Consider the following 25,990-nt stretch of genomic DNA (forward strand, 5'->3'; position numbering starts at 1 on the left):
TGCAATATCGAAGAAGGAATATTCAAGAGCAGATTAATGCACGGACCCTGTGTACGGGTCTTGATAAGGGTCCGTGCAGCTTCGTAAAAAAATCGGCATTCCAGTTTAATGCACGGACCCATGTTCAAGGTCTGTGCATGTCGCAGATTTGGGAAAAAAATAGCTCGCGTAGAATTTGGAAATTTTGAAACTCTATTATTTTTGACGATATTAAACATTTATTTGGGACGAAAATATAGCTTTTTGAGGGAAAAAATAAAAGAAAAGAGGGCCCGACTTTGAAAGGACTTTTTTTCCATATTTTCGGAAGACTGCTAGAGAGCTTTGGAAGAGAGAAGAACACAAGCAAGATCCGCGCACCATCCCTGAGAATTTCTAATTCTTCTTCTTTTATTTTATTTGTGATGATTCAAACATGAAATTTTTGTCTATTTTTGATATTATGGAGTAGTCGTCCTTTGACCGGGGCCACGATAGAGCCAGAAAATCGATTTTTGTTCATATTTTGGATTGATTGATTTTTTATTTATGTTAGATTTATTGATTAATATTTACACAGATTTCTTGCTTTTAATCTGGCCAATTAATTGCATGTTTATTGTTCGATCTGGACTTGAAAAAGAAGAGATTGGAAATAGCTTCAAAAATATTAATCAACACATGGTTAAACCGACTAGAAATAGTATTCGGTTTCAGTGTGCGGTTTTAGACAAAAGCTGAAATTCCATAGTTGCGAATGTGTTTTTGTTTAATTAAATTCAATTAGAAATAATTGGACTGTTAAATAAAAATAGGATTGTTAATTCTAGAAATATATTAATAATTATTCTAGAGAATTTCATAGTGAATTTGAATAATTCTTGCGTGATTAAATCCAATACATGACAATAATAGATGTCTGGTATCGTTGTGTGTTCCTGATCATTTTTCTGAAATTTGAATTCTTCTTGAATTCACTCTTCTTTTAAATTTAATTAAAATGTCTGCTTTAGAATAATTTAGTTTATTTCATTTAGTTGAATAATTTATAAAAATCCCTCATTTTGATTCTCCTAGATTAAATTAAATAATTTATAACTTAGAAATTAAACAATATTCTCTGTGGGATCGACTTGGACTCAATCCAATTATATTATATCTTGACCTAGTTCACTTGCTAGAATTTTCCAATCGAAATCGTCGATCAAGTTTTTGGCGCCGTTTCTGGGGACTATTTGTTTATTATTAGGATCGATTATTTATTTGAGATTAGGTTTTTATTTTATTTAATTTAATTTTTCATCTTGTGGTTGATTGGTTCACTTTATTTTGATTTCAGGAGTTTATCTCATGTTATATGAGCCGTGCTCGAGACATTAAGAACCTCGTACCACTTGATTTGGAAATTGAAAGCACTCTTTGTTGCATACGCAGTGCTCAGAGGCAGAATAACTTGGCTCTTGATTTTGAATCTGAAGAGGAGTTTGAAGATATGGCCGAAGATGAGAATAACCGCACTTTGATGGAACTTTATCGACCAGTAGTTGGAGTATATGGATCCATCATTTTTCGCCCTACAGTTTAGGCGAATACTTTTGAGCTTAAACCATCTATCATTCAGATGATTCAATTGCAAGTTAGATTTGGAGGGGTGCTTTATGAGGATCCGAATGCTCATCTGGAGCAATTTTTGTCAATATGTGACACTTTCAAATTCAATGGAGTGACTACTGATGCTATTCGGCTGAGGCTATTTCCATTTTCTCTAAAAGGAGAAGCGATAGAGTGACTTTGAGATTTACCAGAAGGACCGATTACTACTTGGGATGGTCGTCTGGTTGAAGTCTTCATGCACAGGTATTTTCCACAAACTATAGTTACACAACTGCGAAATGAAATCATGTATTTTAGGCAGAAGGATGAGGAATCATTGAATGCAACATGGACAAGATTCAAAAATATGTTGAGAGTGTGTTCTGTACATGGTCTCTCAGTAGGCCAACAAGTAGAGACTTTCTACTATGGAGTTGATTCATCTGCGCGTTCTATGCTTAATGCAGCTGCCAACGACAGTCTTTATAGAAAAACTCCAATGGCTGAAAGTAATGTGGATTGGCAAGACAACAGGAGAGAAAAGAAAGTCGGATTTCTTGAGATGAATGCTCTGACAGCAATTACTGCGAAACTTGATGGACTGACTCATCAAGTATCTCAACTGCAAGTGAATAAATCAGCACCATTAAAACAGGTGAATCAAGTCCAACTCCAAGGAAACACTGAAGTGATTGGAGAACCAGAAAGTAATGTTCCATTCATGCCAGATGTATTTTTTGAAGGGATACCAGTTTTTGAAAGAGATTCGGTGAATTATGTGGGGAACCAAGAACAGTATAATCCATTCAGTTTCTCATATAATCCGGGTTGGAAAAATCACCCAAATTTTAGGTGGAACCAAGCGAAAAATTTGGTTGAGCCACAATGTTTCAATCCTCCTCAACAGCCTACATTGCAAAGGCCCTGTAGTGACCCGCACCGTGATCACCTACTAATCAGAACTTAAGCATGCAATTAATTAATAAAATAATTTTAATCAAAGAAACTGCGGAATTAAAGTAAGTCAAATACCAGGTAAGCAAAACCTAGTGGTCAACCTCTCTATCCAGCCTTGGTCACCACCTAACCTCCCTGTCTCCGGGAGAACTACCTGAATCTGCCCCATGGAATAGGGCATCCAGCCAACAGAAAATAACCGGAAGTGAGCCTAACATGCTCAGTACGAGAGTATGAGTATACGGCGTTATGTGTGCATGTATGCAAGTGAACTGGGTACCAAGACTCTCAGGTCAAGAAACAAGCTCATAGACCGGGCCCAGGGTATATAGCATGCTGCGCCGTCGCATCAGGAGGTGGCTCATATACCCAGTGGATAATGGTAACCTGATACTAGTACATGTGTCCAACCATAAAGGTGACCTGACACAATACTTACGTATCCAACCATCCACAAACTCGTAGGGTGAGCGCCCTACTACAGGATACCTCTAAGGTAAAAGCTCAATATGCTCATGTATGCAACATACAGTCATGACATGCTGTATATAAAGGCATATAAAACATGCAATCACATAATCTATGCAAACACATAAAACATGCATACTCAATCTGGATATCTCGAATAGTACTTTCGTACCTTTCTAAGGCAGATCCTAGAAGCTTCCATCTAGGTCCAAGCCTACCATGCAGCACTGTAACATAAATAATCATGCATTACCTAGCATGCCAAACATCACCTACTAGGCTCTAAAAGCCTTAATTAAACTATAGCCTACTCCCTATTTACTATAGGGAACCAAAGCCATGCCTTCGTCGGTCGTCAGCCCGCTGATGTCGCATGCCCCAGAGCCTGGGCATAGCCTAGCTATGACTCCTAGATGACTCGCTAGAGCTCCGCCGCCTGGCTGCTACTGTGGACACTGTCCGCTATAAAATAAACTATTTCCTACTCCAACTCTTAAAGAAAGAGTCCCGAAACCCTTAAATAGAGCGATTACCGGGAGAGGAGAGGGATTTCACTTAAAAATGAGGGATTGAGACCCCTATTTATAGGCCACGATCGGAAGCTCCTATCTCCTAATCGGAAGCTCCGATCGGTGCATGTTTGCCACGTTTTGGACGGCCGAGATCGGAAGCTCCGATCGCAGGATCGGAAGCTCCGATCTCCTGAATCTGGCCACATGTTTCAATCTCCTTGACACCTGTTTCTGGTTGTGATCGGAAGCTCCGTTCTCGGATCGGAAGCTCCGATCTGCCCAGTAGCTCCGAACTGTTTCTCATGCTTCCGAACTGGTTTTGGTCCTCCGGGACCCTCGGGACCTACCCCACCATTTTCGGACGTTCCGAATCTGATTTTTCACTTATTTTAACCAAATAAGGACTCCTTAATCATGTTTTGACACTTTTAAAATTATATGTCATTTTCTAACATGTTTAAAATCACTTAATCTTGTAAAATGGAACCGGGCTACTACATTCTCCCCCTACTTAAGATATTTCGTCCTCGAACAATCTTAAGTACTGAATGCAGTAAAATATTGAATAAACATCTTTTATTCAAACTGATTCATTTTACAAGTTACAACCTGAAAATACAACAATTCAAAATCGATCTGGATAATCTGTATGCATACGACTCTCAAGTTCCCAAGTGGCCTCCTTAGTGCCTTGGCGCTGCCACTGAACTAGAACAAGAAGAATGGTCTTGTTGCGTAAAACCTTTTCCTTGTGACCTATGATACTCAAAGGTCTCTCCACATATGTCAAATCCGAATCCAACTGTACCTCAGACGGCTGTAAGATATGAGACTCATCTGCCACATACCGTCGTAACAGTGAAACATGGAACACGTCGTGGATACTTAGACAAATACGAGGGTAAATCCAACCTGTAAACCAGATCTCCAACACTTTCCAGTATTTCAAATGGACCAATAAACCTAGGAGATAGCTTAACCAAATCTTAAAATCCTGCGAAATGGTGAGACTTTCAGGAATACTTTCTCACCCACCTCAAACTGTAAAGGTTTGCGCTTGACATTCGTATAGCTAGCTTGTCGATCCTGCGCAACCTTAATTCTCTTCTTGATCTGTCCAAAAATATCAACAGCTTGCTGGACTAACTCTGGTCCCTCAATCTGTCGCTCCCCCACTTCCTCCCAGAACAGTGGAGTACGACATCATTGCTCGTACAACGCCTCAAACGGAGCCATCCCAATACTGCGATGGTAACTGTTGTTGTACGCGATCTCAATCAATGGCAACTGATCTTGCCATACTGGACCAAAATCCATAGAACATGCTCGCAACATGTCTTCAAGAGTACGAATCGTGCGCTCTGACCCGTCAGTCTCTGGGTGATATGCTGTACTCAAATTAAGAGTAGTACCCATAGAGCGCTGAAGACTCCCCCAGAACCTGGAAGTAAACTTGGGATCTTGATCGCTGACTATGCTCACAGGCACTCCGTGCAATCGAACAATATCCTGGATGTACAATCGTGCCATCCTATCAAAACTGAAGTCTCGGTTATAAGGAATGAAATGTGCTGACTTGGTGAGTCGGTCCACCACAACCCAGATAGCATCACAATTCCTCGAGCTCACCGGTAAATGGGTCACGAAGTCCATCATAATCAACTCCCATTTCCACTCAGGAATGGATAAACTGTGAAACAATCCTCCAAGTTGTCAGTGTTCTGCCTTGACCTACTAATACACCAAACATATAGAAGCATACTAATACACATTTTTATTCATTCCTTTCCACCAGAAAGAACCTCAGACGCAAATTTTTCTACACCGAAAGGATTCGCATACTTTATGACTAACACTTGTCATAACAACTGTGACAACGTTGTTGCCCACAATTCTTGATTTCTTGAACCTCTCAGGTTTTCTTCTCGGAAAACATCAATACAATTATTCTGTTGATTAACAAATCGATTAGTGCAATCTCTAGTGCCAATTTATATTGACACCCATCTCATAACTTCATATAACACCTGAAAATGAGAATATTGCTTATCCTCTCACGGATAATCATTTCTTGTTGAATCCTGAATTGCACTACTGGATGAACAAAACCGTTTCATCCCTCTTAGGCAAAGTCCTAAAACCAATACAACCTAGAAAAAACCCCTGAATCGATCTCATCGAATCAGACTTATCAATGCATCCATTAGACATCCTGAAAAATCAGTTACAACAATCTCGCTGGATCTGATAACCTTAGATCTCAGCTGCTGTCCTTTTTCCATGTCTAAACACTTGATGTTATCCTGTTAGTATTCATTAAAATTCAAATGCTTGCTAGATCAATTTCTGTCACTGAAGTCCGAGAATTACTTCAAATCATTCCTGAGAACTGAATATCTGAGTACTATACTCATCTTATCAGTCTACCAAAAATTGAATAATTCCAATCGTTCTTTATGCAAAAGAATATTTAGCTCCTCCGTCACGGGGTTATAACATCTGTATCTACCTCAGACAAATAGTTGCAAATAGTCATTGGCACCAAACTTGCACCAATTTAACTGACCATTTCGAAACATACATGAACACCTAAGTGCCCAGCTTTCACTAACCAAGTGAATTCTCATACTGATGAATCCATGCTGTAACTTAGCAGGCTCATGACATCTGTCAATATAATCGAGTATCTTTTCAAGGTTATCAAACTGACACCAAACTATATTTTTAACGTAACTATTGCAATGATCTCTAGACTGAGTAAATTTTTCATCCTTTCCTGAAGTACAAAAGACTTCCAGAATATCAATGGAAATATACTTTCCCATGTCTATCGTTGATCACAGTTCACATCTCCTACTATAAGTAATCACAGTGCCCTGATAAAATTCTTCTTTGCTTGACAATCCATCGATCGAATTCCAATTCTTACAGGAAAATTTACCTAAGTAAACTCATCACTTAGAATTTCCTGTTCATCTCGTAATCAAGATCCTGATCACTAAAATACCTCTGATAGAATCAGACAATACTGGTAAAACCTCCTGGTTATCCCCTAGTATCACGTGCGAGAACTACCCGTCCAGAATATTCACTTGTCAAGGAATCCTTTCCAAGACTATTCTGTCCAAGGAAACGAAAGTCCGTATTTCTGATGAAGTCAGATGATAACTCAAATCCCTTGGAACTAATCCAGTACCAAGTATAACTCCAGAAGACTCAAATAAATCCTGAATATTCTCATGATAGTTATACCCATTGCTATGACTATACAAACAATGAGACTAAGGTAAGTCTTCCTATAATGCCAAACTGAAACAAAAGAATCCTTCCAGAGTACACCGGCATAAGGTCGCACTTACTATACCATCTCGGAACCCGACAGTCAAGAGCACCCTGGCATAACTCATCCATGAGTCTCTGATATTATGCAATCATTCCTTTCTGGACCAAAATAATTGGTCAAGGAAAGTTCTCTGTAGAGGCACAACTCATATCCCGAGTCTGCAAGCATCTGATAATTAAATCCTGTTGAATATCAATTCAACTAATCTCCTGGATTAAATCCCGATATTACAAATCAAGATCAAAAACTTATCTACTCAGAACAATTACTTGTCAAGGAAAAATCCATTCCAAGACTGTTCTGACAACGGAACATCTGTATCTCAAACTGAGGATAACTAAACCTTGATACCATACCTGGTATCTGTCCTATCCAAAGTCATACCCTGCTATGACAGTGCCAAATTTCCAGACTGAGTAGCCTTCCCTATATAGTCCCTGGAGCACCAAGGCCTCCAAACAATCTCCAAAGTATAGAAACTTCCAGAGGAATAACCGACTAAGGGTGGCGCCCCCTCATGTCTAGTACTGGTCACAATCCACAACTCTTGGTATTAGTTAATCTGTCATCCTGATGAAAATCCATTACCACTAGGTAACAACCTAAAAAGATCAAAACAGCCAACTGTTCTAAATAAATTCGTCTAGAACAAACATTCATGCATCCTGATGAATCACATCATCTCTGAAATGTTGGAAAACTCGGCTTTCAGATCAAACAAGATTGATACCCGGTGCAGCGGAAGTTTAAAAATTTATTATATGGAACGATTCTATATTGGGTATCAAATCTTTACGATTAAATTGTGTGTGTAAAAATTAAATAACAATTATAAAATTTTTACCTTTAATCTCGAATCGAGATTTTGGACACCAACAGATTTCTCTGCTCTTGTTGTATATCTCTGGAACTGATGGACGAACTGTTCTTCAATCAGGTCCACGAACAGAGATTTAATCCCTCTGATAGATTGCACTAGAAAATCTATCAGAAGTTTTCTACGAAGAGATTAACGAATTTGATCCGTTAAACCAGACTGTAATTCAAAATCACAGGCTGGATTTTTCTCGAATAGAGGGAGAGAGGGGGGGGGGGGGGGCGGCCACCCTTTAAAAATAGACTAGGGTTTTCGAAAAATCCTTGTGACCTGTTGTGTGTAATTTCTGTACTGCAATAACTTATTTATAATGCAGGCCACTAACAGCTTAGGGCCCATTAGTCATAAGTTCAAGCCCGACAAGCAAAGCCCGCATGTTCAGAAATTAATATAAAATTCATCGTGACTCCGATTGATAAACCGATTTCACCAATGTGCACAGAAACCATTTCTGCACCTTTTAAAGTCAAGATAAATTTTTCTGAATCCGAATTCAGTGATTTCCAAAAATGGCCATCCCTATGTCATTTTAGGAAATCTTACTCCTCTACTCTTAAATAAGAAGTCCAACTTCTTCGTTCATTAAATTTAACTCTTTAAATTTAACTATCTCAACGGGGATTAAAAATCTATTACACTGTGTGACCCTCAATGGTTCAGGGATACAGCTAGCCGTGGGCTCACAACTCCTTGTGACTCGGAACAACAATTTCCGACTTGCCTATCGAATCATGGTATGAGCGCCTAGCAACATCGCCCCATGATTCCCTAGGTATCACTGATAGTGCCTACAAGAACCAGTAGATTTTGGTTAGCGTACAGTACGGTCCCTTCATCCATATATCCCGATCGAATCAACAACCATTGGTATATCGAGAGTCGCTCGAGATTCGATAACTATGCAATGCATCTTGAAGATCAAATAGTGACATCGCATGTGCTACTAAGAAACCATTTCTTAAATCACATCATGTACTCTGGCCAGAGATTCGTCACACTAATATCTCCTCAGATCGCATAGGATATCCACACTCGCAAGTATGTGGTGAATCCTTGACAACAAAGCATCGACTCCTACATGTGTTGTAACTGTACCCAATCCCGACACCTGATGACCCCAATAGAGTCGGTAAACGAGTCAAAGCACAGTACTAGCATATAGAGTCTCAATGATGTCTCAAGTAGTAAGGACTAATGGTGTACAACCAAAACCGCGGACTATATCCACTCGATAAGTGATAACCACTTGGAAAGTCCGGATAGGGTAGTTCGATCATTCATCATATGAATATCCATTTGCATGCTTCGAACATCTTTATGTTCCTTACCAATGAAACGTGGTACTCTGCATCGCAAATGCTAGTCTCAAGCTCGAGCGATCCTTATCCTTATTATCGGACGGCTCAATCGACTAGGAACAGTTTAGAATATACAGTGACTATGAGATGTGTTTCATGATAGACATCCCCATGTTCTACCACATCTTACTTACACTATAGTATATTCAAGGTCTTTATCAAAACAACAATAGTATATCACAATATTACAATATGAAGAAAGATAAAGTCATTGCCATTAATAAAAGTGTAAATTATATTAAACAAAAGATTGTTTATACAAAGAGTCATCAAAGCCCTTAGGCACAAGTTGGCTCACCGGGCACCCACTCTTTCAATCTCCCACTTGCCCTATAGCCAACTAGTCATACTACGTAGACCCATTGCTTCGCGATGTTTGTCAAATAATGGTCCTGGCAAGGGCTTAGTAAGTGGATCAGCGATATTGTCTGCAGAGGCCACTCTTTCGACAGTGATGTCTCCTCTTTCCACAATCTCCCGGATGATGTGGTATTTCCTCAGTACGTGTTTGGATCTTTGATGAGACCTTGGTTCCTTTGCCTGAGCAACGGCACCCGTGTTGTCACAGTACACCGGGACTGGACCAACAACTTCAGGAATGACGCCCAACTCTTGGACGAAATTCCTCATCCAAACTGCCTCTTTAGCAGCAGCTGATGCTGCAATGTATTCAGCCTCAGTGGTGGAATCCGCTGTGGTGTCCTGCTTGGAACTCTTCCAAGAGACAGCACCGCCATTGAGCATGAACACAAATCCAGAGGTTGACTTCGAGTCATCCACGTCACTTTGGAAGCTAGAGTCGGTATAGCCTTTCAATTTTAGTTCTCTTCCTCCATATACCATGAACATATTCTTAGTCCTTCGTAAGTACTTAAGAATGTCCTTCACGGCTTTCCAATGCATTTGACCAGGATTAGCTTGATATCTGCTCGTGACACTCAGAGCAAATGCTACATCCGGTCTGGTAGATATCATCCCATACATGATACTACCTATGGCTAATGCATATGGTACATGTGTCATTTTCTCTATCTCTTCATCAGTCTTGGGACACATAGACTTGGATAGAGAAACTCCATGACACATGGGTAGATGTCCTCTCTTGGACCCATCCATTGAAAACCGTTTCAATATGGTGTCGATGTAGGTTGATTGAGTGAGTCCTATCATTCTCTTAGATCTATCTCTATAGATCTGTATCCCAAGAATATAGGATGCCTCACCCAAATCCTTCATCGAGAATCTACCTGATAACCATATCTTTGTTGACTGCAACATCCCTACATCATTTCCAATGAGTAGGATGTCATCAACATAAAGTACTAAGAATGTCACAGCATCCTTAACTACTTTCTTGTACACGCATGGTTCCTCCGGATTCTTGATGAAACCAAAATCTTTTATTGTTTCATCAAATTTTTGGTTCCAACTTCTTGATGCTTGTTTTAGACCATAAATTGATCTCTGAAGCTTGCATACCTTATGCTCGCTTCCCATGGATGTGAACCCCTCAGGCTGCTTCATATAGATTTCTTCCTTAATGTCTCCATTAAGAAAAGCAGTCTTCACATCCATTTGCCATATCTCATAGTCATACCATGCAGCTATGGCAATAAGGATTCTTATGGACTTGAACATTGCAACTGGTGAAAAGGTTTCATCATAGTCAACTCCTTGTCTTTGAGTATAACCTTTTGCCACCAATCGCGCCTTGTAGGTCAATACCTTACCATCAGGCCCAAGCTTTCTCTTGTAGATCCATTTACACCCTATTGGAACAATTCCATCGGGAGGATCTACTAAAGACCAAACTTGGTTTGTATGCATCGAATCTATTTCCGACTGCATAGCTTCAAGCCATAAATTTGAATCCACATCAGAAATTGCTTCCTTGAAGTTTCTTGGATCACATCCAACACCGGGTTCATCTTGATCCCCTTCAAGAAGAAGATCATATCGAATAGGAGGTCTAGAAGTCCTCTCGGATCTTCTAGGTGCAGGCGTGTCCAGCAATGGTTCCTGAGGTGTAGGATCGTTATTTTGTATTTCGGGTTCTTCTCGAAACTCTTCGAGTTCCATCATCTCGCCTTTCTTATCCAATAAGAACTCCTTCTCCAAGAAGGTGGCATTCCTTGAAACAAACACCTTTGTTTCAGCAGGATAATAGAAATAATATCCGATTGAATTCTTCGGATACCCTACAAAATAACATAAGCTGGATCTACTATCCAACTTATCTCCCACTGTCCGCTTCACGTAAGCAGGACATCCCCAAATCCTCAAGTATGAATACTTAGGAGCTTTGCCATTCCATAACTCGTATGGTGTTTTGTCCACTGCTTTAGTGTGGACGTTGTTCAACAACAATACCGCCGTTTCAAGCGCATAGCCCCAAAACGAAGGTGGAAGCTCAGTGAAGCTCATCATGGATCGAACCATGTCCAACAAAGTTCGATTACGACGCTCCGATACACCATTTAGCTGTGGTGTCATAGGAGGAGTCCACTGAGAGAGAATCCCATTCTCTTTCAGATAGTCCAAAAACTCGGTACTCAAGTATTCTCCACCTCGATCCGATCGAAGTGCTTTAATACTTTTACCTAGCTTGTTTTCTACTTCAGCCTTGAATTCTTTGAACTTTTCAAATGCTTCAGACTTATATTTCATTAAATATAAATACCCATACCTTGAATAATCATCAGTAAAGGTAATGAAGTAGGTGTGGCCATATTGAGTCCCAACTCTAAATGGACCACAAACATCTGTATGGATCAAATCCAACAGATTTTGACTACGCTCAGGTTTCCCCTTAAAAAGAGATTTAGTCATTTTTCCTTTTAGGCAGGATTCACAAGTAGGTAGAGAGTTAATATCAGACATATCAAACATGCCCTCTCCCACTAGCTTGTTCATCCTCCTTGAGGAAATATGACCTAGCCTAGCATGCCAAAGGTTTGCCGGGTTTTGGCTATCGATTTTCCTTTTGTTTGTTGTTGCCGATTTATCAACATAATTTATTGGAACGTCTTTTAGTTTTAAGTTGTATAGATCGTTTTCAAGTTGTCCATTTCCAATTAAACATTCATTCTTGTAAATATTGCAAATCCCATTCACAAAATTGCAAGAATAACCATCTCTATCAAGCATAGAAACAGAAATAATGTTTTTAATTAAATCCGGAACAAATAAAACATCTCTTAAAAGTAACTTAAAACCATTCTGCAAAATTAAATAAACATCTCCCACGGCTTTTGCTTCAACTCTGGAACCATTTCCGAGCCTCAGCTGGGTCTCACCCATCCTAAGCCTGCGACTTCTTGTCATCACCTGCAAATCATTGCAAATGTGAGATCCACATCCGGTATCCAATACCCAAGAAGTAGTATTAAGTGAAACATTTATTTCAATATAGAACATACCCTTCGCAGTTCGCAACTGCTCTAGATATTCCTTGCAGTTACGCTTCCAATGACCGGGCTTCTTGCAGTACTGGCAAACATCCTTGGATTTTTCCATGTTTGAAGCCTTTGTCTTGTACTTCTTCTCGGGTTCGATTTTCTTGGGTGGGGCAGAACGTTTCTTACCCTTCGTACTTGGCCCCTTCTTTGCAGAAGAAGAGGAGCCCACCAAGAAAGCCGGTTTATCCTTCTTTAATGTGGATTCATATGTCACAAGCATATTGACCATCTCTTCAAGGGAGGCCTCTATCTTGTTCATATTGAAATTTACCACAAATCCGTCAAACGAAGAAGGAAGAGACAGAAGTAGTAAGTCCACGTTGAGTTCATGCTCCAACACCAAATCAAGGGTTACCAACTTCTGTATGAGCCAAATCACTCGTACCCCATGATCACGGACCGAAGTCCCTTCACGCATGCGACACGTCATTAGCTCCTTTACAGTAGCGAACCTTTCAGCCCTCGATTGAGCCCCAAAAAGTTCCTTGAGTTGAACGTGAATGTCAGCAGCATTCACGGTGTCCTCAAATCGCCTCTGGAGTTCATCAGACATCGAGGCTTGCATATAGCATTTGGTCTTGATATCATGGTCCCACCATGTATCAAGCTTGGCTAACTCCTCCGGACTTACGTCAGCTGGTGCTTCCTTTGGAGGAGATTTCTCTAACACGTAGAGCATCTTCTCCGAAGTCAAGACAATCTTCAACTTACGGAACCATTCCGTATAGTTTGCGCCAGTCAACTTATTTTGTTCGAGGATCGAGAAAAGTGGATTACGCGAATTCATTGTATGAAATACTGAAAAGAAACAGACAAATATCAGTGATTGTTTAAGCAATTTACTAAGACATAAAATAGGCGAAATTTATTTTATGAATCTCACTCCCACTATTTTAACGATTTCACTACCCTCTAGTGAAAACGGGAAACTGTTTTCCTTAGTGAGAACATGGAGTCCAATTGACAAACTTATAGTCCCGAATAATATCAGCCAACCATAATTTTCAAAAGGTAGAGCCCAATTGCTTCCAAAGCAACCTCCACGTTTTTACCTCATGTCCAATAAGGGCCCAATAATATGACGCCGATTATTGTGACATGTCAAGATGACCCATCAATATTAAGTTGTGATGGACGGTCGCCATGTGGATCCCCCAATAATATGAGCCGATCCCATGGGAGTTCCACCCAACTTACAACATGTGTCGATCCAATGTACAGCTTTCCGACGAACGGGCCCCCCCAATAATATGAGCCGGACCGTATCCGCGGGTAGCATCTCATACATTGATCGTTGATGGAAGGTAGGAACATTTAAACAAATTTAAATTTCCTTTATTTATCTTGATATCAATTTTAAATCATATTTAAAATGAGGGATTTTTAATTATAAAAATTTGTCTCATCATTTTTAAAATTTTGTATGCTTGTCGGATTCACACAATTTTGTCTAAAACATGCATACAACTATAATATCACATATTATATAGGATGATCGATTCCATTTCTAATCGACCCGTGGTTGCCAATCACGAGTCTTAGTCCAATCCTAGGTAATATGCAGTATGCAATGCAATCCTATTACATTTGCTTCCAATTTACATTTCTTCTGTCTTTATTGTCTGCTGGGCCCACCTCCATCTTCAAATCTTGATCTCCCACTAAATCTAATGTATTTACAATAAATAACAATGACAAGTAGGGGATACATTTTTAAAGGGTGGGAACGGGCCATAAACCAAGCCCACTTTTATTACATATGACATTCATATTGGGCAATAAACCAGGCCCATTAATAAAACCAACAACAATAAAACAAATGTAAATTCCTAACATACACCTATAAAATTGGTCATGGCAATCGATCATCCTTATCCAATAACATTTAATTCAAAATTAATTTATTGGATAACATGCAATGGCATTTTAAATTTAAAAAGATAAAATCATATCTCATACATAAAATCTTATTTTACATATAAAATCATATTTTATCTTTTTATCAAATAAAATCATATTTTATCTATAAAATCCAATTTTATACATAAAATCATATTTTACTCAATATATCCATAAGATCATATCTTATCATCAATTGTACCAAAAATTAATTAATTTCAAAATTCAATTAAAGGATAAAATATTAAAATTTTCCAAAAATCAAATTTATCCAAAAATCAATTTTAAAATTTTCGGACTCGAACAATTCGATCCGACGCCTCGTGGACCAATCAAAACAATTTTCGATCGGACCAAAAATAGAATTTTAACATATTAAAATTTAATTTAAAAAATTAAAAATAATTTTTCCCGCGGGCCGCCCGGGACGTTCCTGGGCCGGGCAGCCCGGCTGCCCCTAGGGCAGCGACGATCGCTGCCCTGGGCAGCGCCGTGCGCTGCCCGGGGCAGCGATCCAATCGCTGCCCGGGTTTTTGCCCGGAAAAAATATTTTTATTTTAAAATATTTATTTTGTTTCAAAAACCGAGGCCTAAAAATTTTTTGTACAATCGATTAATTTAATCGTTTGATCTGAGCAACCTGGCTCTGATACCACTGTTGGAAAACTCGGCTTTCAGATCAAACAAGATTGATACCCGGTGCAGCGGAAGTTTAAAAATTTATTATATGGAACGATTCCATATTGGGTATCAAATCTTTACGATTAAATTGTGTGTGTAAAAATTAAATAACAATTATAAAATTTTTACCTTTAATCTCGAATCGAGATTTTGGACACCAACAAATTTCTCTGCTCTTGTTGTATATCCCTGGAACTGATGGACGAACTGTTCTTCAATCAGGTCCACGAACAGAGATTTAATCCCTCTGATAGATTGCACTAGAAAATCTATCAGAAGTTTTCTACGAAGAGATTAACGAATTTGATCCGTTAAACCAGACTGTAATTCAAAATCACAGGCTGGATTTTTCTCGAGTAGAGGGAGAGAGGGGGGGGCGGCCACCCTTTAAAAATAGACTAGGGTTTTCGAAAAATCCTTGTGACCTGTTGTGTGTAATTTCTGTACTGCAATAACTTATTTATAATGCAGGCCACTAACAGCTTAGGGCCCATTAGTCATAAGTTCAAGCCCGACAAGCAAAGCCGCATGTTCAGAAATTAATATAAAATTCATCGTGACTCCGATTGATAAACCGATTTCACCAATGTGCACAGAAACCATTTCTGCACCTTTTAAAGTCAAGATAAATTTTTCTGAATCCGAATTCAGTGATTTCCAAAAATGGCCATCCCTATGTCATTTTAGGAAATCTTACTCCTCTACTCTTAAATAAGAAGTCCAACTTCTTCGTTCATTAAATTTAACTCTTTAAATTTAACTATCTCAACGGGGATTAAAAATCCATTACACTGTGTGACCCTCAATGGTTCAGGGATACAGCTAGCCGTGGGCTCACAACTCCTTGTGACTCGGAACAACAATTTCCGACTTGCCCATCGAATCATGGTATGAGCGCCTAGCAACATCGCCCCATGATTCCCTAGGTATCACTGATAGTTCCTACAAGAACCAGTAGATTTTGGTTAGCGTACAGTACGGTCCCTTCATCCATATATCCCGATCGAATCAACAACCATTGGTATATCGAGAGTCGCTCGAGATTCGATAACTATGCAATGCATCTTGAAGATCAAATAGTGACATCGCATGTGCTACTAAGAAACCATTTCTTAAATCACATCATGTACTCTGGCCAGAGATTCGTCACACTAATATCTCCTCAGATCGCATAGGATATCCACACTCGCAAGTATGTGGTGAATCCTTGACAATAAAGCATCGACTCCTACATGTGTTGTAACTGTACCCAATCCCGACACCTGATGACCCCAATAGAGTCGGTAAACGAGTCAAAGCACAGTACTAGCATATAGAGTCTCAATGATGTCTCAAGTAGTAAGGACTAATGGTGTACAACCAAAACCGCGGACTATATCCACTCGATAAGTGATAACCACTTGGAAAGTCCGGATAGGGTAGTTCGATCATTCATCATATGAATATCCATTTGCATGCTTCGAACATCTCTATGTTCCTTACCAATGAAACGTGGTACTCTGCATCGCAAATGCTAGTCTCAAGCTCGAGCGATCCTTATCCTTATTATCGGACGGCTCAATCGACTAGGAACAGTTTAGAATATACAGTGACTATGAGATGTGTTTCATGATAGACATCCCCATGTTCTACCACATCTTACTTACACTATAGTATATTCAAGGTCTTTATCAAAACAACAATAGTATATCACAATATTACAATATGAAGAAAGATAAAGTCATTGCCATTAATAAAAGTGTAAATTATATTAAACAAAAGATTGTTTATACAAAGAGTCATCAAAGCCCTTAACCACAAGTTGGCTCACCGGGCACCCACTCTTTCATGAAAACACTTGGTTTACTAGAATATTTTAGGTAAAACATCTAGAACTATTCATTGAAAACATGCAAAAACCCAAGTACTCATTAAAATAATGATCAGTCTTTTATTCAAAATAACCAAGTTAATCTCAAAGATTACAACACTTGAATCACAAATCCAGGTTCTAATACAATCTTTATTACAATCCCATGTAATACATAACTTAATCAAAAGATTACACTGAAAGATGTACAATACAACAATAACTAAGTACATCAAATACTGAAATCTTTAATAAATCTGATTACAACTGAAATACATTTTACAACCAAATACAGTATTTAAATTCATGCGGAAGTCTTTCATTCCGTCTACTGATCTTGAACGTGAAGTTTCCCGTCTGCTACTCATGTCAGCAGAACTTCTACGTCACAAGATCTCAAAGAATAAAATCTTGCTAATCTACCGGATCCTTCCAATATTGTTGGGTTCCTTATTTGGTAGATGAGACAAGATTTTCCCGTCAATCTCTCCAACTACTAGTGAAGAGTCTTCTGGGGTGGCTTCCTTGGTCGACTTAGAATGGATGACTACATGTCACACATTCCGTTCAACCTAGAGAAGTGCCTGGCGTTGAAAACTGGATCTTCTCTTCCAACTCCATCCTGCTGGGATCCACATAATACGGTCCTCCGCTGCCAACCTTGGCAATGACGATCTTGGAAAAGCCTAGACATCCTGCTATTCCAATTCCTGATACTGCTATCGTTATTGAATCCAACTTATAATCCTACAAAGGATAACCCAAAATCAATACTATGTCCCAAAGAATCTTATTGCATGCTCTGATACCATAAATGTAGTGACCCGCACCGTGATCACCTACTAATCAGAACTTAAGCATGAAATTAATTAATAAAATAATCTTAATCGGAGAAACTGCGGAATTAAAGTAAGTCAAATACCAGGTAAGCAAAACCTAGTGGTCAACCCCGCTATCCAGCCTTGGTCACCACCTAACCTCCCTGTCTCCGGGAGAACTACCTGTATCTGCCCCATGGAATAGGGCATCCAGCCAACATAAAATAACCGGAAGTGAGCCTAACATGCTCAGTACGAGAGTATGAGTATACGGTGTTATGTGTGCATGTATGCAAGTGAACTGGGTACCAAGACTCTCAGGTCAAGAAATAAGCTCATAGACCGGCCCCAGGGTATATAGCACGCTGCGCCGTCGCATCAGGAGGTGGCTCATATACCCAGTGGATAATGGTGACCTGATACTAGCACATGTGTCCAACCATAAAGGTGACTAGACACAAGACTTACTTATCCAACCATCCACAAACTCGTAGGGTGAGCGCCCTACTACAGGATACCTCTAAGGTAAAAGCTCAATATGCTCATGTATGCAACATACAGTCATGACATGCTGTATATAAAGACATATAAAACATGCAATCACATAATCCATGCAAACACATAATACATGCATACTCAATCTGGATATCTCGAATAATACTTCCGTACCTTTCTAAGGCAAATCCTAGAAGCTTCCATCTAGGTCCAAGCCTACCATGCAGCACTATAGCATAAATAATCATGCATTACCTAGCATGCCAAACATCACCTACTAGGCTCTAAAAGCCTTAATTAAACTATAGCCTACTCCCTATTTACTATAGGGAACCAAAGCCATACCTTCGTCCGTAGTCAGCTCGCTGATGTCGCATGCCCCAAAACCTGGGCATAGCCTAGCTACGACTCCTAGATGCCTCACCAGAGCTCTGCCTCCTGGCTGCTACTGCGGACACTGTCCGCTATAAAATAAACTATTTCCTACTCCAACTCATAAAGAAAGAGTCCCGAAGCCCTTAAATAGAGCGATTATCGGGAGAGGAGAGGGAAAATTGCACTTAAAAATGAGGGATTCAGACCCCTATTTATAGGCCACGATCGGAAGCTTCGATCTCTTGATCGGAAGCTCCGATCGGTGCATGTTTGCCACGTTTTGGCCGGCCGAGATCGGAAGCTCCGATCGCAGGATCGGAAGCTCCGATCTCCTGCATTTGGCCACGTGTTTCAATCTCCTTGACACCTGTTTTTGGTTAAGATCGGAAGCTCCATTCTTGGATCGGAAGCTCCGATCTGCCCGGTAGCTCCGAACTGTTTCTCATGCTTCCGAACTGGTTTTGGTCCTCCGGGACCCCCGGGACCTACCCCACCATTTTTAGACGTTCCGGATCTGATTTTCCACTTATTTTAACCAAATAAGGACTCCTTAAACATGTTTTGATACTTTTAAAATTATATGTCATTTTTAACATGTTTAAAATCACTTAATCTTATAAAATGGAACCGGGCTACTACAGGCCCCCTCAGCAAACAGTTAAACCTCCACAAGGTGCTGGACCTACTATGCCACCGGGTTTCAGACCATCTAAGAATAAGTCAAGTCTGGAAGATATTATTGCAAAATACATAGCTGGGAACGAGATGAGATGACAGAATCATGATGCCATGATGCAAAGAGTGGAGACCCAATTGGGTTAGTTGGCAAACCAGTTCGCTACACGGGTGCCAGACTCACTTCCTAGTGACACAAAAAAGAATCCAAAGGGTGTCGATGCAGTCATAGTAGCTGAATAAGTGAAGAAGGAGGATTCTGAGGTTGAAAAATCTGTTAAGGAGAAAGAATAAAACAAGCAGAGAAGCGAGGACTCAAGGGAGAAAGGTAAGTCTCTAAACTCTAATGTTGATATTGATATAAATTCTCTCTCTTTTCCCCAAAGAGCAAAACAACTGCAAATCGATAATAAATTTTCAAAATTTATTGAAAATTTTAAGAAGCTGCACATAAATATCCCATTTGCAGAAGCTTTAGCTCAAATGCCCTCATATGCAAAATTTTTGAAAGAAATTTTATCAAACAAGAGGAAACTGGTGGAATTTGAAACTATTAAGCTTTCGAAGGAATGTTATGCAATTTTACAAAATAAATTACCTCCAAAGCTTAAAGATCCTGGTAGCTTCTCTATTCCTTGTACCATAGGAAATTCATTTTTTAGCAAAGCTTTGTGTGATCTTGATGCAAGAATTAATCTGATGCCATATTCATGTTTTGAGAAGTTAGGAATTGGTAAGGTGAAACCAACTACAATTTCCATACAGTTGGCTGATAGATAAATTAAATATCCAAGGGGAATTGTAGAGGATGTCTTGGTGAATGTTGATAAATTTATTTTCCTAGTGGACTTTGTTGTGTTGGATATGAAAGAGGATCGTGAGATTTTTCTTATCTTAGGTCGACCATTTTTAGCCACTGGGAAGACTTTGATTGATGTACAGAAGGGTGAGTTGGTGTTGAGATTGAATGATGAGAGTGTGGCATTTAATGTATTTCTTTCTATGAAACATCCGTCTAATATTTCTAATTGTGTTCGAATTGATGCTACTGATGGGTTTGTTGAGTGTGATGTGCAGGAATTTATCTGTGAAGATCCGTTGGAGGTTTGCTTGACTCATTAATCTCCAAAAGAGTTGGGTAATGAGGAGATTGAAGAATATGTGCAGTATTTGGATGTCGGCAAACCACTCTCTAGAACGGTAAATTCAAGGATTGGGGAGCTTGGACATGTTCCAAGAGCACTGAAGTCATCTATTGAAGAAACCCCGATCCTTGAAATGAAACCTCTCCCTTCACATCTGAAGTATCTATTTTTGGTTGATAATGATAAACTGCCTATAATTATTTCTTCTACTTTGACTGGGGACGATGAATAGAAGCTAACTCAAGTTTTGAGAGACAATATCAAAGCTATTGGGTGGAGTATAGCGGATATAAAAGGGATCAGTTTTTTCATGTGTATGCATAAGATTCTGATGTAAGCCGATCACAAAACATCAACCCAACCTCAAAGGCGGCTCAATCCCGCCATGCAAGAAGTGGTCGAGAAAGAGGTAATTAAGCTTTTGGATGCAGGTATTATCTACCCAATCTCTGATAGTAAATGGGTAAGTCCTGTACAGGTTGTTCCGAAAAAGGGTGGGATCATTGTTGTGAAAAACGAGAATAATGAGTTGATTCCTACTAGAACTATTACGGGTTGGCGTGTTTGCATTGGCTATAGAAAACTTAGTGATGCAACCTGTAAAGATCATTTTCCCCTACCTTTCATTGATCAAATATTAGAAAGATTAGCCGGACATCCTTTTTATTGTTTCTTGGATGGCTATTCGGGTTATATGAAAATTCCTATTGCTCCTGAAGATCAAGAAAAAACCACTTTTACGTGTCCATATGGGACTTTTGCATATAAACGAATGCCATTCGGCCTTTGTAACGCACCGGCTACTTTCCAACGCTGCATGATGGCAATTTTCCATGACATGATTGAGGATTTTATTGAAATATTCATGGATGATTTTTTAGTTTTTGGCTCTTCTTCTGATGCTTGATTGTTGAATCTGTCTAGGGTTTTAGGAAGATGTGAAGAGTAAAATTTAGTATTGAACTGGGAAAAATGTCATTTTATGGTGAGAGAAAGAATATTCTTGGGGCATAAAATTTTTGAACATGGGATTGAGGTTGATAAGTCAAAAATTGAAGTAATTGAGAAACTTCCTCCCCCATAAAATATAAAAGGAGTGCGTAGTTTTTTAGGGCATGCAGGATTTTATAGAAGGTTCATTTTCTAGCATCGTCAAGCCACTGACTAATTTTCTAATAAAATATGTGCCATTTGATTTTTCTACTGAGTGTGTGCAGGCATTTCAGATTCTGAAGAAAAATTTAATCACTGCACCGGTGATTGTAGCACCTGATTGGGGATCACCTTTTGAGGTGATGTGTGACGCGAGTGATACAACTCTAAGAGTAGTCTTGGGGCAGAAGCGAGAAAAAATCATTCATGTCATCTACTATGCTAGTATGACGTTGTCAGCTGCCCAACTGAATTATGCTACAACTGAAAAAGAACTACTCGCTGTGGTTTTTGCCCTGGATAAATTGAGATCTTACTTGATTGGGAGCAAAGTGATCGTGCACACTGACCATTCGGCTCTGAAATACTTGATGGATAAAAAAGATGCAAAGCCAAGACTAATTCATTGGATTCTTCTCTTGTAGGAATTTGAATTGGAGATCATTGATAGAAAGGGCATGGAGAACCAAGTGATAGACCATTTTTCATGCTTGGAGAACCCGATTCAAAGCAACAACATTATTCGTGATGAATTTCATGATGAACAAATCTTTGAGGTGAACAATTTACCATGGTATGCTGATATTGTTAATTACCTCTCAAGTAAGTTTCTACCACCTCACTTTACTTATCAGTAAAAGAAGAAATTCTTTTCTGACTTGAAATATTATTTGTGGGAAGATACTTATTTGTTTAGAATATGCGGAGATGGTATAATTTGTAGGTGTGTTCCCAAGGAAGAGGTAAGCGAGATATTCTTTCACTGTCATAAGGGTCCAACAGGAGGTCATTTTGGTGTGACCAGAACTGCATCTAAGGTCCTCCAATATTGTTTTTATTGGCCCACTTTGTTTAGGGATGCGCATGAGTATGTGACAAAGTGTGATGAGTGTCAGCGGTCTGGTAATATTTCTAGGAGACATGAGATGCCACTTAATAATATCTTGGTCAGTGAAATTTTTGATGTGTGGGGTATAGACTTCATGGGTCCATTTCCGGTTTCTTTTGGGAACAAATATATTCTGGTTGCTGTAGATTATGTCTAAATGGGTGGAGGCAATTGCTTGCAAAAGTAATGATTCTAGGGTTGTCATTAAATTTCTTAAGAAAAATAATTTTTCTCGTTTTGGCACACCTAGAGCCATTATAAGTGATGGGGGTACTCATTTTTGTAATCGTCAGTTTGACGGTCTTTTAGCCGTGTATGGGGTCAGGCATAAGGTGGAAACACCTTATCACCCTCAAACTAGTGGCCAAGTCGAGGTGTCAAACAGAGAAATCAAACGAATTCTGGAGAAGACTGTTGGTGCTTCGAGGAAAGAATGGTCTAGTAAACTCGACGATGCACTGTGGGCTTATCGCACAGCTTTTAAAACCCCAATTGGAATGTCTCCATTTCGATTAGTGTATGGAAAGTCATGTCACTTGCCGGTTTAACTTGAACATAAGGCTTATTGGGCTACTAAATTTTTAAATTTTGATGTCAAAGCAACAGGTGAAGAGCGGTTGCTACAGTTGCAGGAATTGGAAGAGTTTCGGCTAGATGCTTATGAAAATTCCAAGGTTTACAAGGAAAAGACTAAACGTTGACATGATCAGAAAATTGTGAATCAAGAATTCAAGGTGGGACAACATGTATTACTTTACAATTCTCGATTGAAGTTGATGCCAGGTAAGTTGCGATCGCGCTGGTCAGAACCTTATACCATCAATCAAGTCTTCCCCTATGGAACCGTGAAAATCACTAGCGAAGCAACTGAAAATTCCAGGTGAACGACCATAGGCTTAATGTTTATTGAGGTGGCGCGGTGGTCGACGAGCAGATCACCATGAATTTGCAGGATCAAAATTAAAAGGTAAGCACAGTTGGGCTATAGACTATAAATTTAGCGCTAGCTGAGAGGCAACCCAGTTTTATTTACTTTTGTTCTGTTATTTTACTTTATTTCATTTTTTTATTAGTTCTTTTTGTTAATTCCAGCAATTTGGTATGGGTGCAGGTAATTTACTGAAGCTGATATATCATTGATTGAGGAGGAAAGCACGTGTATTGTTGGGCCTCGCATCATTCAGGGGAGTCTTTTTACAATATTGCATCTTGTGTGCTTGATTATTTTATCTGAAATTTTTAGATGCATGCTAATTTGTGTTGATTCAATTTGTGAGTTTAATGGGTGAAGTATAATGGGCACAGATGTATGTCCAGGGTCCGTGTCCAAGATTTCCAAGAAAAATTTTTCCGAATTGCGTAGCAACACGGACCTGGGCACAGACCAGTTTCTGGGGTCCGGGCATGTTCATTATAAAAAAAATACGTAGGCACACGGAGGTTGACACGAACCCATATTCGGGGTCCGTGCGTATTGTTTTCTGCAATTTTTCCGCAAAATTCGAAGGTGCATGGAGGTTTGCACGGACCCTTATCCGGGGTCCGTGTCCATCGATTTTGGGTTTGAATTCTTCAGATTCGCGATCTCTCACCCTCAATTCTCTTTCAATTCCCTAAACCCAAATCGATTTGCTCAAATCCCTCATTCCCCACAGACCCCGCGCTCTCGATTTCCCAGCCTCCATCCATTACCTCCGTGCCGCCGCCTCCATCACCTCCGGGCCTTCCTCTTCTGCTCCGCCCTATCTATGCTTTAGACGCCACTATTCATCCGGTTCTTGTTCTATCTCCATGCATCTTTTTGGTTCTACTTTGGGTAAGCGTGGCTTGACTCCTCCTTCATGATGAACATGTAGTATATTTAAAGGCGTTATTGATACAGGGGTTGGGATTGAGATTGTGTTGGTTTACATTTTGGATATTATGTTGAGATTTTTGCTTGAGACTGATTGTTAGTGAAATTTTGTAGGAGTTTTTTATTGGAGATTTTGTTGTTGTTGTGCATAAATTGTTTGTTATTTTGTTGGTTGTGGTGTTTGTTTTGGGAGATTGTGTTGTGGCTTAGTTGAACATACAATATGCCACCGAGAAAACCCGTTAGTAAGCGAGCGAGGGGAGGCGCTTCTTCCTCTCGCAGTGGTGGGGGTGCATTTGATGCTGATAGGTTCCCTAGTTTGGAAAATTCTCTATGGTATGAGACAATAAGGGGAAATAACATAAAAGTTGAGAAGTCTACTCACCCAACCATTGATGCCCAAGTGCCGATTCGAGCGGAATTTGATAAGTTTGGGTGGGGTTCTATCTTAGACATCAAGGGTGACTACTATCCTCAGTTAGTGTGGCAGTTTTAAGCAAATATGGAGGAAAAGGAGATAACTGAAATGCAAGTCATTCATACCCTTGTGAAGGGCGTCCGAATGGAGGTAACTAGCGAATTTTTGGCACAACTTCTGAATGTGCCAAATGATGGTCCTCATGTGGTGTATAACCAATACGATGCTATCACCTCTGATCCTGATTACAATTTCAACCATGCCACATGTTTCTTGTCTTACCACAGGGTCCCCACTGGATCTCGGTTTAGCATCCTACCCACCTACCTCCCATTGATAGATCGCCTTATCTGCTATTTCATAAGTGCCAATATCATTCCTCGGAAGTATGGGAACAATGAGGTGATAAATTTGGATCTTTATTTGCTTAATAAGATGTTGAATGGTTTGAGTGATATTCTTGCAATTCCACTGGAGACCATCTTGATTGCGCACATGCCCAATGTCGTCCACTTGGCTAGTGCACCGAATTCCAAACAACACGGCCCGTTTGCAATTACATTTTCTTAAATTTTGGCAGCCTCAGGGGTGGATTTCACTGGAGAGTCCTCTCTCGCATCAGTGCTGAATCACGTGCTCACCGCCCACGCGATGACTGGCATGTACTTTATCTTTCGACATGGTGGATGGTACAAGAACCCCGCCAGCCGTAACCTTCATCGCCATGCAAACGATCCCCCAATTCCAGTACCTATAGCAGTGGAGCAAGCCCGAGAGGCTCAAGTGCAGGAAGAAGCCGCTCTTGATCAGGCTGATGATCATCCCGCAGATGCCTCTATGAACACCAGAGCTCCGAGGGGCACATGTCGTGTTTTCTCTGTTATATTTGACTGTATGGATGATCTCCGCACCCGTTTGACTCGACTGGAGCATCACGCCACTTCCCAGTCCTACTCCACTGACGTCCATGCACCGCCCTTTGACCACGTTGCATTTGATGATTTGGATGAGTCGGCCTCCCCCTTTGATGACGAGTAGCATGATTGTCTGTTTCCTAGACTGTTGGTTTTTGAACTATTTATTATTATTTCTGTTGTCAGTTATTTGCTTTTGGATGTTTAGTTCTTGATGTCGTGGGTTGTTTTAGGGAATATTTGCACTATTATCCATTTATTGTACTTGTTTGGTTGTTGA

At 39.8% G+C, this 25,990-nt stretch overlaps 1 protein-coding gene across 1 annotated transcript; it reads left to right on the plus strand.

The window, feature by feature from the left end:
- Positions 1-1,336: 1,336 nt before the first annotated feature.
- LOC140863113 (uncharacterized) lies at positions 1,337-20,714 on the plus strand. Its single transcript, XM_073266285.1, has 6 exons — positions 1,337-1,519; positions 1,601-1,764; positions 1,891-2,513; positions 19,807-20,070; positions 20,182-20,441; positions 20,505-20,714. The coding sequence occupies exons 1-6, from the start codon at positions 1,337-1,339 to the stop codon at positions 20,712-20,714; spliced, it is 1,704 nt and encodes a 567-aa protein (XP_073122386.1).
- Positions 20,715-25,990: the final 5,276 nt, after the last annotated feature.

The sequence above is a fragment of the Henckelia pumila genome, chromosome 1, assembly GCF_033568475.1.
Source record: "Henckelia pumila isolate YLH828 chromosome 1, ASM3356847v2, whole genome shotgun sequence".
In the NCBI taxonomy this organism is placed as follows: Eukaryota; Viridiplantae; Streptophyta; class Magnoliopsida; order Lamiales; family Gesneriaceae; genus Henckelia; species Henckelia pumila.